Source organism: Ammospiza nelsoni, chromosome 5 (assembly GCF_027579445.1).
Source record: "Ammospiza nelsoni isolate bAmmNel1 chromosome 5, bAmmNel1.pri, whole genome shotgun sequence".
Taxonomy (NCBI): domain Eukaryota; kingdom Metazoa; phylum Chordata; class Aves; order Passeriformes; family Passerellidae; genus Ammospiza; species Ammospiza nelsoni.
In genome coordinates this window covers 48287388-48300875 of record NC_080637.1, presented here as the reverse complement: position 1 = coordinate 48300875, position 13488 = coordinate 48287388, and the positions used below count along the sequence as shown (strand labels likewise).

Below are 13488 nucleotides of genomic sequence, written 5' to 3'. Positions count from 1 at the left end.
GTAGTCCTGTAAGGCCATCACATTCATGGGGAGACAGGAAGGGAAAACACTCAGTAGGGAATGAGGATGTGCAGAATGAAAAGTGGACAGAGTGATAAAACCTGCTTGAGAACAACTGGCTAAACTGAGTCAGGAGTCTTGTAAAGATTGCCTCAGAAATTACTTTGCTGTGACCAGAAAATAGTTCTTCTGCCTTTAAATAGTGGGGAAAACCACCACAATTTTATATAGACAGCTTCTCAGTTTGTTCAGTAATGACTAAGTTCAGCACATGCGGCATCATGAATAAGTCAGACAAAAGTAATACTGAACTGGGAGAATGAAAATGTTAGGATAATGATCCGTATGGGAATATACCAGGCAGTTTATGACTTGGTTTATCAGGTTTTGTAATTTAATTTTTGTAACAGTTTCTTAGAGACAGCTTTCACACACGGATTCATGAGACACAATGACATCATGTGATCTGAGTTAATTCAACAGCTCTGCAAAATAAGACACTGAGTTTTGTCACATAATGGCTCCCCATATAATGGCCTCACCCATTAATGTAAGGCAAGAAAAGGAGCACAAATAGCTTTAGAGTAGACATGCATAATGATCCCATCATGCTTAAGAAGGATAAAATCATCCAAGAAAATTGTAGCTGTTACAATAAGCAATGCAGCTGTTGGAATTGGAGCATGGTTCTTTACTACATGATGTAAACATGTCAACATTATTACATGTGTTCTTAAAATGTTACCTTTTATAATTCTCCACTGTTGTGTGTGTTTTTTTCCACAGAGCTGACTGCATGCAAGTTGCTTACAGTGATCAAGGTGGAGTCTAAGGCTTATTACTCATCTCCAGTTAAGGACCAGCTTAAGGTGTGGTTTAAGGACTGCAAAAAACTCAATGCAATTCCTATGTTCATGGAACAGCATACATAGTATCCCACTTTTTAGTTTGATTCAGCTGTATCTGAGAATCACTACAAACTATGAGACAGCATATTTCCTGTTCAAATAACTGGAGACCCATAGTCTTGAAGGTCTATTGTAAAAGCATATTAAAGACCATTACTTATTTTACTGCATTATTTTAAATTCTTCTAAAGAATTACTAAGAATAATACCATGTGAAACAACTAAGTACAATTCAAGCATGTAAACATGAATTGAAACAGAAGTTCTCTTTTTATTTGAAGAATACACTGTGTCACTGTCTTTTCAAAAGTCACTTTATTATTTAGGTCTTACTAAATGTAGACATTACTTTTATTTTTAAATCTATAAATAGATGCTAATGTAATTCATCAATTAAGCAAGACCTATCAGGAATTTGAGAGCTGTCCCTTGCCCAGAGATGTGAAATGCCTGCTTTATTTGTTCCAAATGAAAGCTTAAACTCTACAAAGTCAAAGGTAACCTTTTAATGTGTGCCTAAATGTGATTGCAGGGCCAAAAAAAGAGTTGTTTCAAATTATGCAAAAGGACTTGTGCAACTGGACTCTATCAGTCTCTCTGGGATGCTGAAAGGCTCATTTAATAAAGAATGAATGGGAAATATCTCCTATGAGATGGATCTTTTACAAGCTTAGCTGAATATAACAGTGCTGCAGTTCCTGCAAGTGCAATGCATACATTTCTGATGTCCTATACCTAATTTTAAAGAATAGCATAATACCATATCCGAAAGGTAAATGTTAAATAAGTCGAGAATAATAAATGAAAAGCAGCCATCAGTCATCAATAACAATATCTTGGGGATCCTGGAAGTATGGAGCATCCAACAAACCCCTTGATGACTCAGATATAACTGTAAAACTGTGCTAATAAATAGCTCCAGAGAAACAAACTAGAAATTAGTGGGGATAAGCAGTCATGCAGAGTGATCTGCGTAAGGTGGAAAACTAAGCCAATTTGAACAAGATGTATTTTTGTAGAACAAAAGGTAGGCTGTCTCTTCCAAAGGATAGACTGTATTCTGGAAAATACCAATTCTGGAAAAATCCTAGCTATCATGTCCCAGCTAAGAACCAGTTTAGTGCAAGGCTCCCCTGTGATAATATGGCCAAAAGGGTGAATGCAGTCTTTGAGTACCTGTGCAGAAGAATAGCAAGCAGCACTATGGAGAAGCATATTCCAATGTTACATACAGAGATAAATTTTGTCCAGTGCTAAGCAGCCATGTTTTCAAAAAAAAACCAACTGCCAATGTTCCAGCCAGCAAGACACCTTTACAGGGGAATTTGTCTTTCATACAAACAAGAATTGACTTGCTGCACTTTAAAAGACAAAAAAAACCTCCAAAAAAACCCACAAAAAAACCAAACCAAAGAATGCTGGGCTTTAATGGTTAACAGCAATGATGAACACTGGAAGAACTGAATATTAGAAAACAAGGCTAAACAAGTTGAATTTAGAATTAAGGTGCAATTTCTAAATAGGCAAATATGATTTAACCATTTGAATAAATTTCAAAATAAAACTATGGATTTTTCATTATGCATCTTCAAATTAACACTTAAGTTTTTCTGGCAAATATTTTATGGTAAATCGAGTTAATTATTGGATTCAACACTGGTAAAATCTACCATCTTGCACTACCATAGTCTTAGGCCAGCTTATCTATCACTTGATTAATGACTTGATTTTAATGTTACTGGTAACACTTTCATGCAATTGTCTTGTTATTCAATCACCATGTCATAGACTGAAAGGGAAGAGGGAAATTTGGAAATGAAACTTCAAAAAGAGTGAGTGGAAGTTACTTCTGGAGATAATACAGAGGAAAAATGGTCAAAGAGTAAAGCAGTGGGCAAAATCTAGATGTTTTCTTCAATGCATGTATAGCATGTTTTCTTCAATGCATGCACAGCTCCCATATAGTGAAGCTACAAGTAGCAGCAGCCATTTAGGTAATTGTTTACTTTGTGTCTGACTGCCTACTAGCCAAGCTCCATTCACACTCAGACAGCTTTCTTATGAAGATCAATGAGCCAGCTTGCAGCTGAGGGAACCACATAAACCTAAATGCCTGCTATAGTCCAGAGCTATAATGTGACATGACTTTTCTTTCACAGTGAACTTGTCACCTCCAGTTTAATTCACTTAGGTGTTACTGTCATAGCTGTTGTTCAGGGATTAACAAGTTTAATTCAAGGTTGACTTTCTTATCCATCAGGAATGGATCAGCACTCAACTAAAAGCAGTTACATGCTGTTTGGGGTTTGGCTTTCTCTACTAGTGACTATTAATGCTATGATTGCTAGCAGAGCAGCTTCTGTGCATTCTCTGTAGCTTACTTTTCCAGAATCAGATGCTTATTCAGAGTATAACTCTAATTTCCATATTCTTCCTTGAAATTATAATGATGCAGCAATTTCTTTCTGCTTTAGTCTTCCTTTCATTACATTATCTGAAGTGCCACTGTTTCAATTTTATATTCACTTACCCAATAAATTTACTCATTTCACTGACTCTGCACATGTATTCTTCACTGCCTGCTTGCTCAATAGGTCATCTGCCTTCACTCCTAGCCATCCTATTTAGAGTACCTTGACTCCTTAAATTTCCACAGTTTAGGGAAATATGGAAATAGACAGGGATAAAATTTTATTTATTCTTTACTACCTTTCATTTCTGTATCAGCTAAGGCAACTTCTCATTTCTGTTCTTTGAATATGACCTCAGATTAAACAATGGAAGACACATTCTAGATGTATTTCTAAGGTAAAATAAACACCAGTATTTCAATACTTTTCTTGTTCTGCATTTTACTAATACCTACATATGTATTCTATTACCAAGACCTAAAAATGCTAAGACAGGATGTAAAATACCTTATTTCATCACTGCTCAAGGCAAAGCCCTGCAGTCCCCTTTTTATCTTAAATGATAAAAGCTTTATTGCCAGTCAATAAAATGCACTGTGCTAAACTCCAAGTTATTTAGCATATTAAATATGACATTATGGCTACAGTAAATAAAGGTGAGTTTAAAAACCAAACTTCTTCCCTTCTGCATTAAAACTTCTTGTCACAGACAAGAGAAGTTAAAATTGGCCCCCAAGCCCTTATGCTGCAAAGCCATCACACTTATTTCAGAAGATTCAACCAACATGTAAAATGGTCTGTAACGGATTTCGATGCTCTTCAGCTCTCCTGCAGGTTAAGCTTCAATAAAGAGAGTAATTAGATGCATTTAACATCTGCTACAAAGTCACCAACATGATTTTTTGAAGCTTTGTACCAAGATTCATAATTGTATTCCCAATCTGTTTCCAAGTTAATTAAACTGAGATGGAAAAGAAAAATGCTGCTCATGAGTAAAGAGTTTTGTAACTACTTTCAGTGAAAATACTGCTCCTTTCACACTTCTTTTGAATGAGTGTAACGTTGGCCCTGCTGAAAGGCTCATTGTTGCTAGTGTGATGGATCAGTTTCTAGATTTAAGTGCAAGTAACCACAACTATCAATGCACTTCTAGACACCTGAACAATGATACCCACATTTTTGCTTAAAGCAGTAAAATCAGACACATTATATGGCAGAAGGGTGTGCATGTTCCACATACACCCAGCTGCCTTAGTTTCAGCAAACTACTATAAGATCGGGACCAAGGCCATTGGCTTGCCTCTGACTGATTAATGAACATGCACTTAACAATCAGCCACAAACCTGCTCTCTTCCACAGCAAAATGAATATGCTATTCCAACTTCTGCAATGTGAAGCAACACAGACCAATCAGACATTCAACTGTAGATTCAAATAAGAGCTTTAATCAATGCACAGACAGTAGAGAATATGGTATTCTCAATTCCCCTCAAAAGATAAAAAAATACGTAAGTATTTTACAAATTTATAAAATGTAAAGTTTTCTTTTACAAATAATATACAAATGTTTTTTACTATCAAATGTATAAGACATTTTTATGTTACAACTGTTGCCTTCTCTTAGAATTATGTATTCCCTGAACTGTTCTCCTTAAAAAAACAGGACAGTATAATAAATCCATAAGTGTAATGAATATATTGCTCATGACAGTGGTAAATGCTGAACAAAATAATTCAAAAGATCATTTTATCCATCAGATTGCTAAAGTTCTCATGTGAACTATATTAACATGAAGGAATGTTCTGAGTGTTAAATTTCAAAGTGAGATTGAACAATACCATCAGTCAAATAAGTCTCCATGCTCTGAAAAAGATGATAAGAGAGAAAACAATCCTTACAGACAAAAAAACCCCAAATTAAGGTATTGGTAATTGAAATTCATCCAGAAAAGGATACTCCTCAGAATACTCAGATAGGTAATCTATAAAAGTCCTAAAGAAGAAAAACCTTTCACAAGGGCATGTAATGACAGGATAAGAGGGAATGGTTTCAAACAGAGATTATGTTTAGCATAGGTATCAGGAAGAAATTCTTTACTATGAGGGTGGTGAGGCACTGGAACAAGTTACCCAGAGCAGTTGTAGATGGCTCACCCCTTGAACTGTTCAAGGCCAGGTTGGATAAAGCATTGAGGAACCTGAGCAGCTCTGAGTAAAAAAAAACTGTCTGAAAGCTGTACCTGCCCATGGCAGGTTGGAACTAGGTGATCTTTAATGTTCCTTCCAACCCAAGCCATTTTATGATCATATGATTTTATGTTAAGCCTTTTGTATTATCTGATACCCTAGCAGTGCCTAACGGTATCACTGTCGCTATCTCTATTTGCCTCACTCCATCACTTGCTGAAGTAGGTTTGTCTGAGTCATGTAACAAATTGTTCTTCTCTAGAAGCCAAAAGGCTTGCTGGGGAAAAACCCCACCTTGCAAGTCAGTAACTTTTGTGGAGGAATATTTGAGGAGCACCTTGATTTTGTAGACAGTTGGAACTAGTATTAAAAAGATCTCTGAGGAATAGAGTGGTACAACAGGAAAAACGCCAATAAAGTTGCTTTATGTTTTGAATCTCACTGCAGGACATTCTTCCTCAGGTGGGTCAACCTGCTTGAATGCCTAGAGTCCTGCAAGGAAGGAGATAGATACCCAGAATGCACAGGAGAAACCAAGACCCTTTTCTTCCAGCCAGACATACAGTAGCAACTGACCTGGTTCATTTTGTGACACTGACTCAAACAGGGACTCGGTTCTCCTTGGCCCACTTTTTCATGACGCGAACAATGTACTCTACTTGAGAATTACCAGTGCTCTTCAGAAGGTGCAGAACTTCCCGCAAAGTCTCTCTACAAGGGTGAAAAGCAAAGATTTAAGTGAGGGTTAGACCCAACTGATACAATAAATTGCTCATATCAAACTATTTCACAAAACATAGAGAAGTCTATTCATCTGCAGTGCTGGAATAGGTTAAAATGCACAATAGATGTGATCCCAGAGACAAAAAAAGCTATCAACAAAAAAGTCTTGCATACAATTGCAAAGAAATTATAAGTTAAAAAATAAAATCATCAAAATGTAATTAGTTTAGTGTCTGCATATGTGTGTATTTGTATACATGCCCTCACTCTTGCAAAATTGTCCTCCAGAACAAACCAAACTTAAAAAAAAATCTTTAATGTTATTTGCTAGTCTTTAGTATGGCAACATCTAGCTTAATGCTGCCAAAGCACTTTACACATAACACAATACACATAAACACAAATAACATGGAAATCAACATTCCTAATAGGATAAACCTATTACTATTATACCTATATAAATCCTGCTGCAGCTTGCCAGTTAGTTTACAATAAGAACTTAATTGCATACTTTGAAAAACAGGCAAGTTATGTGTATTTTACTGCATCTGCTGCAGTGATTGTTAAAAGGACACTTGAAAGGTATAGTAGTTAATGAGATTATTCCAGCAGAGAAGTGAAAAGAAGGAAGGTGTAGAAGCCAAGATACACACCTACCAGTCATATAGGAAACAGCAACTTTGGCCAAAGACAATGGACATCTGGCATCACAGCAGAATATTCACAAGGGAGCAGTTCTTAAATACAGCTTCACTACTCTCTCTCATTCCCCCATCCAGTGAAATGGGCCAAAAACAAAATTATCAGTAACACAGATGATTTCCTTTAACCTTTCATCAAGTAAGTATATTTGTGTGACACAGTCAGTGTCTTCAGAAGGTAAATTTTAATGAAAGCACAGTCTCATCTACTCTTTGTTTAGAGAAATCATGTCCCTCCTATAGTGCTGAGTAAATGTTTCCTTAGTTCTGTTCTATGCATTTTAAAATGTCATGTGATAGTTTTCCATTCTTATACCATCAAGATGAAATGATGTTGTTTTCCCCCAGTTCATGAACATACTACTACACTTATAACCTACCTTTTCCGAGTGATGATGACTAAAGTGTTTTGGTATTTTATAGTCCACAGCACTTGCTCATAAATTATTCTCTACCATATATTCTATAACTGTTGGTGTGGAAGATAGACTTCCAGCTGAAGACTGCATATGGAGCCTCTGGATGGAATGTCTATTCTCCGAAAGCTCAATAAAAGATTGGAAGGTGATATGTAGTCCTAAAGCTGAGATTATAATTCTGGTTTACAGCTAGCTGAAAACAGGAAAAGAGCAATATAAATTCAGATACAACACAGAATACTCACTTTGCTTCTCGTCCAGCTAAGATCATTTGAAATATACCCACACAAGCACCTCTCTTGCCTTCCCAGTATTCAGGATTATTATCCAGTCTCTCCAGAATATCAAAGGCTTTGGCTGAATAGTAAAACTGACGCATCTGCACAGAAAGTGAAACATTATTCCTGACCACCTTTCAGAAGGGGATTAAAAACACAGAAGCCAGTTTTCTGAAATCAGCAGTAAGCTGTAGAAGCAAAGTGCATTTTCCAGTTTTTCTGCAGGCAGCAAGTGACACAGAACAGGGACACTGCAGTTAAAGAAATGGGAAAGAGGTGGTATTACAACATCTTTTTTTGAGGTGCCCTTATCTAGTGTTGTACCAACTATACCAAAACCCTTGACAGAATATCTACCTCCAACTAGTCCAGACATTTGAAAATGAAACCATATTTCCTCATGTGGACATGGCCACATATTTGTTTATCTTCTGTGTTTAAATTAATCTTTTTTCTTCACTGTTATAATACAGTACAAAAGAAGATTCCGTGACTCTATAATCCCTAATTTTCCTTAGCATAGGAAAATCCCTATGTGTACCCTATCTTTTTTCTGCCTTAGGTTCTCTACTTGTAATTGGGAACCTGGAGCAAGTTGCTTGGCAACAGTCAATGTAAAAGGAGTGACCAGATTAACTGTGGCTTTTGAATTCAGCATAGCATATCTCATGTGGGCTGTATGAGTGCTCTCCACTTGAGCAAGCCTGAAGGGCAATGTTGTTTGTGACTAGCATTTTCCCATGAGAGATCACAGAAGACAGACTGAGCACAACCTTCTGTCCTTTGGTAGATGGAAGCCTACAGAGGAAAAAGTGCAGGCTGTGGGAGCTACATTTGGAAACCTTAGTCAGAGAAACACTGGTACTACAGGATGAGTAATAATTCTCCTTTCTTCACATAAATGTTGATTTTAACCACTGGTGACTGGCAAACACTTCAATGTATGGGAAGTTAAGATAGTGAGTATGAACACTATCAGATGCGTCAAAAGAAAAATAAAAATTAGAGTACTGATCTATCCAAATTAGTATCTGATCTAGTTCCACTAAGCAGGTACAGGTTTAATGTTCTCCTTCTATCTAACATAAATCTAGGAAATGCTTCACCCCAAGTCATGTGCTGTTCCCCATATGGACAAGATGGACATAAAAAGCATCAAGAAATTAGCATGAAATACTGTGTGCCAACTTCCTCACTGACCAATTTCTATCAGCACAGCAATGAGGCATCCAGCTACACCACCTCTCAGGACACTGCTGACCTTGTTCCATTTATGTTCATTCTGTTTTCCATTGAGCAAAGCCTAATGCAACTGCCTTCTTAAGTCACATCTCTGGTGCTGTCTGTGGATCTCCAATATAATGTAATGTTTCAGAAACAACGGAAAAATGCCACATAAAATCAAACAACATGGACCTTGCTATTTAGTTCAAGAGGTACAATGGCTGCTAGTGTAGAAAGACAAATTATATTACTAAAGTAACAATTTTGGAGCAGTCATTTAGGGCCATATGTAGACATATAATTAGGCTGAAAAATTTAGCTCTATATATGCAGCTTTTAAGAGCTCTAGAGAAATCCAAAATATGGAGATACTTCTCTTCAGGACAAGAAGGTTTTGAAAAGAATTTAGACAAAGCAATCAACTGATTTAAGTGAGACTTTAAATGATCTAGAGAGAGATTTTACATGAGGTCTGATTTTCAACCTGCTTTTGAATTGCAGTTATGGGAAACAACAGAGACATAGTCACTTGCTTGAGCAACTAGACTTTTAGGGTGAGATGGTAACTGAGTAGTTGAAAGAAATACAAGGGATAATTCTTTCAGTTTTAGAATATTGCTTTTGAGATCCCAAAGAGTATCTCCCATTACAAACTGTAAGGAAAACACAATATTGTCCTGAAAAAAAAAAAAAAAAAGCAGCATGAAGCATGAGGCATTTTGCTGAATCTATGCTAGACTTTTTTCCTTCAAAGTTTTTTGTCTTTTCTCCCCATAATGAATCCCTAGTAGGAGAAGCAAGTGTTATCATTATTGATAGCTCAAACATGCAGTAATTTACCAAGAGTTTAATCAATGGGTTCTCTACCAAGAAGGCCTGTAGGTTAAAATACTGACTAATCCTTGCCAACTCATTCACATTATTAGACATCCTGCCATTACAACAGAAAATTCACTAGTGATGACAATGATAAAAACTATCAAAAAATGACTGTTGCTACAATCACTGAATTAACATGTTATACACCAAGCTCTAAAGAGAAAACTCACTTTGTAACAATCATTTGCAATGAGCTGCAATAGGTTAAAGGAGTCCCCTGATGTTTCCATCTTCAGATAGAGTTTCCAGGCTAGCTGTGGTTTCTTATTCATAATATCTGCAATAACAAGAAAAAGCTGGAATTGTGAAAAGAATATGCTATGCACAATATTCAGTGGCAGGTGGAACAGATATTCCTGTATTTCTTTGTTTAATGTAAATGTCTCAGCCATGAGCATGAGGCTGGGAAGGGGAACTCGTCCTTATCTTCTGATTTACTAGTGATAACAGCCAATTCAGCAGAGCATAGCAGCGTCAAAAGGAATAATTATAGTGTTTACATCTTAATTTATATTTCACAGATACGCAACAAGAAAACTCTCATGATTTCAGATGTGATTAAGGAGTAGAATGGAAAGCATCAGAGAAGTTTTTTATGCAGGACAAATGGCAATCCATTTATATGGTAAGATTTAGAATTATGTGTCCTTACACACAAAAAAATGTTAATTGGCACCAAAATGAGGTCTTTAACACTTGGTGCTCATGTCAGTCTAAACCTTCAATTCCCATGATTCATAACAAATCAAAAGGAGAAGGCAGAGGTTGAAGCCCCTCCAAGCATAACAAAACTTGTCATTACTAAAAAAAATATTTCTAAATTCCTGAGATCCCACGCTGGTTTTAAATTTGTGTATATGACTAGAATTTTTCATTGGTCTTTAACTTTAAACATCACAGTTAGAAATAAAGGAATCTGAATCTTCTATCTCGATGAGTAGAAATTCTACTAGAGTGTTTAAACACAAAGGTTCTATTTCTTGGTGATAAGAAGCCATTCTCTTGAATCTATGGTTGGTATTCATAATTCCAGGTTCATTCAAGCACTGGGAGAAAAGAAAATAAAAGTAAGTTTTCCTTTATTTTTCAAGCCTTAACAGCTGCTCTGAGAGTACCTGGCTATTCACATAAGGATCACTGTTGTGTTTTTTCAAAAGAGGGACTGTTTAGCTTGTTCTGTGTCCACTGTGTCTATACTTATATTGCAGGTAGAATGGGTGGTAATCAACAATAAACATATAACACCAAATCACAGAATTTATAGATTCTTCTCATTTAGGAGGCAGCAAGACATCAAATTGGATTTATCTCTCATCAGCTCCAAATACCATATACAGTGGTAAACAGCCAGTTCTCAATTTCCAACACCAATCTACCTAAAGCAATGCAGTTCTGTGCTAATCCAATGGTTTTTGACCTTCCCTTCAAGAAGAATTTGGTATAAATAGTACTATCATACTAAACAAATATTACATTCTGTCATGCAAAAGGATGCACCTCTTGTACTTTGCCCCTTGGAAATATTTCAGCATTGAATTGTTTACTACTCAATCCCTAATTATACTCTGACATTAATGTATTATAATGTGATCTGTTAGTAATTTACATACTTGACACAAAAAGATAACTATATTCATCATTCTCATAAAAAATTAAAATAAAACATTCATATATAAAGCACTCAAACACAATCTGGTACTGCAGCTAAATTAAAAAGGAAATAAACTGGCACATCCTAAAACAGAGTCATAGATAGGCATCCCTATGTGTGATGTGTCTGTCTGGAAAGATCATTTTAGGAGATGTTTACTACATCTGCAATATGGCATAACATCCCAAAACATACATATTTACATTCCACGTATAACTGCTAAAAGTGGTTTGATAAGAAAATATTTTTCTATTGAGGCACTGGAAGGAAAACAAATTAGGTCAGGGAGTCTCAGACTTGAGTCCTCAGAAAAGCCCACTTCTATATTATTTTGTATGTGGCACAGCAGTTGTCTCTGAGGTGTACTCTGCAGTGTTTTAAAAACTGGTAAATAAGATTTGTTATAGAATATTAAACACAGCAAACATTTCCTAGATTCAATGAAATTCAAGGAAAGAACTCTTCTAAGAGTTTTTGGAAGAAAAACACATGCTGGAGATTATAAGGATATCCCTCAGGCACAGGAGTTTGGACAACATGTAGAGTAACATGGTAGGAAGAAAAATACCCTGTATGCTTGCCTGATTCTTCTCTTCCCTAGACATCTGACAGTGGCTAACCTTGAAGGCAGACAGACTCTTGAGCCTGACCCAGTATGAATGCTTCTATTTTGTGTTTTACTCTGAACATTTCAGAGTTGCAACTCAGTCTTTTAAGACAGAAAGTCTTCACTCATGCAATTGAGTAGACAATTGAGAAGAAAAAGGGTCACTGGTCAGGACAAAGCTGCATTGACAGTACTATAACAGCATTGCACTGAAGCAGTAATTGCTTATAAAAGCCAGAGGTATGAAAGGTGCAATAACCACCCACACTATAACTAGTGCAATCAGCTTTTCACTTTCATAGTCCTGAGTCCTCCTACAACATTAAATTCAATTAGGAGAGTGGATTGCCAGGACTGACGCAATAGAGGAGGATCTGTATTCTGCAATGCTGAAAGTAAAGTGACTCACAGCAGCGAGCCAGCCAGCTAAGGTAAACAAAATCACTTTTTATCTTCTCACTCTGGATCAAAAGGAACACCTGCAGGAAGAAGGAAAAGGAAAGATTATACACGCATGTACTTTTAAACAAACAGAAGGCAAACCTTCCTCATTTCAACACACAGATAAGATTTAAGTCACACAAACAACTGGTCATGAGAAGAGTTTGGGTATGCAATTGCAGTGCAGGGGGCATCCCTCTGTGTGGAGTAGGTGGAGGATTCACACAGTGCCGTTTGTCAGGGGACTTGTGCAGCTTCAGAACACCAAGCTGTGCAGAGGGTGCGGCCTGCCCTGAACAAGCGCCAGTGGGCGGCCATGCAACACAAACAGCACAAAAGAACACTGGGCCTGTGGGAAAAGCTATTTGGAATGTGTTTGTTTAGAAAGCAATGCAAGCAATTGTATTAGCATCTTCTTGAAATACTACAAGTTTCATATGTAGATGAGACTTTCCTTCCATACATGTCAGATCACTCCAGGTCTGCAATAAGCCATTTCTAACCATTTCAGTTTCAGTAAGATTCTCAGGCAAAGCATTCATCTTTTGTACCTTACTGAACAAATACAGGTTTGTTACATTCTGCATAAAAAGGGATGTGTGGGGGAAGTTATACATTTTAAAATGTACTCTGGCTTTGTTCAAAGGAAAAAAACCCTATTTATGCCTCTCTCAAGTATATTTGTAACTATACTGGATGCTACTGACAAAAATCAAAATACCTTTATAGGAATAGATGCATGTACTGGAACAGTGGGTTATACAAATTACTGACATTTGTATTGCTTAAACATTCCTGATCCCCTAATTTAGAGGGGGAGGAGAAGGAGTAATAGGGAAGAAATGAAAAGAAAGCAGCATTATCACTGTAAGTGCTATATGTAGATGATTTACAAGTTTATGAGACACTGAGGAAAGCTGAGCTTTATATGGAACTGTCGTCACGACCCAAGATCAGACATGAGACCAGATGAATCAATGTAATTATATAATTCTGGTATTTAAATGCATCACCTATATAACACAAGTTTCTATAGAACAGGTTCTAAAAAACATAAG

General features: G+C 36.6%; 1 protein-coding gene across 2 annotated transcripts in view; it reads right to left on the bottom strand.

The window, feature by feature from the left end:
- IFT56 (intraflagellar transport 56) overlaps positions 1–13488 on the bottom strand; it is a 56944-nt gene that overhangs the window by 4246 nt on the left and 39210 nt on the right. Inside the window, exons 15-19 of one of the 2 annotated variants that reach the window (XM_059472043.1) lie at positions 12399–12468; positions 9902–10008; positions 7596–7729; positions 6084–6218; positions 4744–5999 (exon numbers count right to left, since the gene is read on the bottom strand). In XM_059472043.1, coding sequence (XP_059328026.1) covers positions 6107–6218; positions 7596–7729; positions 9902–10008; positions 12399–12468 — 423 coding nt within the window. In that variant the 3' untranslated portion in view covers positions 4744–5999; positions 6084–6106. Of the gene's footprint in view, positions 1–4743; positions 6000–6083; positions 6219–7595; positions 7730–9901; positions 10009–12398; positions 12469–13488 lie in introns of those variants that run through there. The other variant, XM_059472044.1, reaches the window with a different exon arrangement.